The 2914-nt window shown below is 59.6% G+C and overlaps 1 protein-coding gene across 2 annotated transcripts; it reads left to right on the forward strand.

Annotated features, from left to right (window-relative positions):
• The first annotated feature begins 495 nt into the window (after positions 1 to 495).
• Positions 496 to 2690, forward strand: DDIT4 (DNA damage inducible transcript 4). Of its 2 annotated transcripts, none has more exons than XM_043596586.1 (3): positions 496 to 641; positions 790 to 1027; positions 1312 to 2690. In XM_043596586.1, exons 2-3 carry the CDS (start codon positions 826 to 828, stop codon positions 1803 to 1805), a joined length of 696 nt encoding a protein of 231 aa, XP_043452521.1. In that variant the 5' UTR covers positions 496 to 641; positions 790 to 825; the 3' UTR covers positions 1806 to 2690. The 2 variants fall into 2 exon arrangements, with proteins under 2 accessions (XP_043452521.1, XP_043452519.1); XM_043596584.1 differs by having other exon boundaries at positions 498 to 641; positions 766 to 1027.
• Positions 2691 to 2914: the final 224 nt, after the last annotated feature.

The raw sequence follows: 2914 nt of genomic DNA on the forward strand, positions 1-2914 counted from the left end.
CCGGCCGGGTTAACGTCTGCTCCCCGCGCCGCCGTCCCACAGGCATCCACCCGAGCGCTTACTTGTGCCTGTAGTCTCAGGTTCCCAGACGCTGGGGGCAACCGTTTTCCCGGCCCGCCGCCCCCTCAAGTTCCCCTGCCTTTCCCCCCGCGCGGTCACGGCTACCCCCTCCCCCAGCAACAGGACCCTATAATAAACAAGTCGTTCCTTGATCCTCCCCTGCCGCGAGCGCCCTCGGGGACCTTGGCAGCTGCAGCCGCCGCGGATCCCTTCCAGAAAGGGGGCGTGGCCGCGGCGCGGGGTTCGGCTGGGAGCGTTCTGGGGCTCAGCGGGGGCGGGGCCAGACCTCTGTCACCGGGCAGGAGAGAACGTTGCGAACGTGCGCCCGGAGCCCATTGGCCGAGGGGGGCCACACTCCCGGATCTGGATTGGGCTGAGGCGCTGAGGAGGCGTGGCCTCTCCGCTGTAGTCCTTATAGGCCTCTCGGTGCTGGTGCTAGGGACCGCGGCAGGCCAAGGGGGAGGTGCGGGTGGGTAGAAGGGACAGGTCTGGGCAGTGCGCGGGGGTTGATACCAGTTCGCGCACCCATTCAAGCGGCAGTACGCACTTGTCCTAGCAGTTCTCGTCGACCGAGCTAGCTGGTAAGTGTCCTTTCAGTATGTACTGATTCCTGCGTGGGGAGGCCTCAATCCTGCGGGTCCGAGCGCTCTCAGTCTGGTCCAGCCCCCAGACTGACGCCGGGTCCGTGCGCCTCCTGTCTTACAGCGTTTTCTGCGTTCCCGCATCCAGAGCTCAACTGCAAACGTCCTGGCGTCCGTCCTCATCATGCCTAGCCTTTGGGATCGCTTCTCATCGTCCTCCTCCTCTTCATCGTCGTCCTTGTCCCGAACTCACACCCCAGATCAGCCGCCGCGCTCAGCCTGGGGGTCGGCGGCCCGAGAAGAGGGTCTTGGTCGCTGCGCGAGCCTGGAGAGCTCGGACTGCGAGTCCCTGGACAGCAGCAACAGTGGCTTTGGGCCGGAGGAAGGTAAGCCGTGGGCGGAGACTGGACGCGACTCACGGGGCCCGGGAGGTGGAAAAGCACCGCTCTGGAAGGGGTCAACGCCGCCTGTCTTCCTATCCCATCAGAACCCTGATTGCGGAGGGGTGGCGGGATGGAGGACGGAGATTGGAGTATAGGGTACAAGTGTGTGGCAGAAGCTGAGGCACAGAGTGGGAAGGAGTGTTGGTTTCTTAACGCAAGAGCACCCCCCCCCCCCCCGCCTTTGGAGCTGTTCTTATATCCCTCTCTTGTGTGCTCTCCCTTACCAGACTCGGCATACCTGGATGGGGTGTCCCTGCCCGACTTCGAGCTGCTCAGCGACCCTGAGGATGAGCACTTGTGTGCCAACCTGATGCAGCTGCTGCAGGAGAGCCTGTCCCAGGCGCGGCTGGGCTCACGGCGCCCAGCGCGCCTGCTGATGCCCAGCCAGCTGGTGAGCCAGGTGGGCAAGGAACTACTGCGCCTGGCCTACAGCGAGCCGTGTGGCCTGCGGGGGGCGCTGCTGGACGTCTGCGTAGAGCAAGGCAAGAGCTGCCACAGCGTCGGCCAGCTGGCCCTCGACCCCAGCCTGGTGCCCACTTTCCAGCTGACCCTCGTGCTGCGCCTGGACTCACGCCTCTGGCCTAAGATCCAGGGGCTGTTCAGCTCTGCCAACTCTCCCTTCGTCCCCGGTTTCAGCCAGTCCCTGACGCTGAGCACGGGCTTCCGAGTCATCAAGAAAAAGCTGTATAGCTCCGAGCAGCTGCTCATTGAGGAGTGTTGAACTTGAGCCTGGGGGGGGGCCTACCCTGCCCCCACGCCAGAGACCACTCAACTTTTGATTTTGAGGTGGAGGTTGGCAGGCAGGAGCTGAGGGATTGACGCCTGTCGCCTGTCGTTAGCATACTGACAACAGCCACCTGAGGGGAGGAAGGTGGAGGTGGGGGGAACATTGTGTTTCCTAGGAAGCTCACTGAGGTGTGCAGGTAGCTCCCGGTTGGGGGCCTATGCCCCTCAGTACTGTAGCATGAAACAAAGGCTTAGGGGCCAACTGGGCTTCTGGCTGGATGTGTATGTAGCATGTACCTTATTATTTTTATCGTTACTGACAGTTAAGACAACAGTGGTGTGACAGCCAGGTGAGCAGCTGGGCTGCACTGGCCTTTGCAAGGGGTTGTATGCTCCTGGTAGCAGCCCTGGTGGGAGGGGGGAGGTCAAGGCGGTTTTGTGTATCTCCTGGTCTGAAGGGGCCAAATGTGTTCTTTGTTTTTGTACCTTTTGTTTTTGTTTTGATCAGAGCTTCACTACTGACCTGTTCTAGGCAGCTATCTTACAGACGCATGAATGTAAGAGTAGGAAGGGGTGGGTGTTGGGATCACTTGGGGATCTTTGACACTTGAAGAAAAAAGACACCTGGGAGCTGCATTTGCCCCTCCCTCCCCTCCCCCAATGTGTACTGGGGAGTTGAGCTGTGAGGGGATGGGGCTGATTGGGGTGGGGTGGGGTGGGGGGCTGGAACCCCTCCCCCAGAAGAGTGCCATCTGGGTCTTCCATCTAGAACTGTTTACATGAAGATACTCGCTGTTCATAAATACACTTGATGTTCAAGTATTAAGACCTATGCAATATTTTTTACTTTTCTAATAAAAAAAAAAGGTTTGTTAAAACAGTTGAGTCTCGTCAGTGCTGTGAAATAAAAAAGGGGAATGGTTGCCGGTAAAAGGCAAGTTTCATCAGACTCGGGTCCACCCGTGTGTTGCTGTGTCCTTTTCCGGGGCTGCCTGCCAGCCTGGTAATGGAGGTATGTGGATTGTGTGCCATCTGTGCCAAGAACCCTGGCTCCCATGGCTGGCTGATGCTACCAGGGAAAAGCGCTGGAAAGCCCTGGAAGGT

Source organism: Prionailurus bengalensis, chromosome D2 (assembly GCF_016509475.1).
Source record: "Prionailurus bengalensis isolate Pbe53 chromosome D2, Fcat_Pben_1.1_paternal_pri, whole genome shotgun sequence".
Lineage (NCBI taxonomy): Eukaryota > Metazoa > Chordata > Mammalia > Carnivora > Felidae > Prionailurus > Prionailurus bengalensis.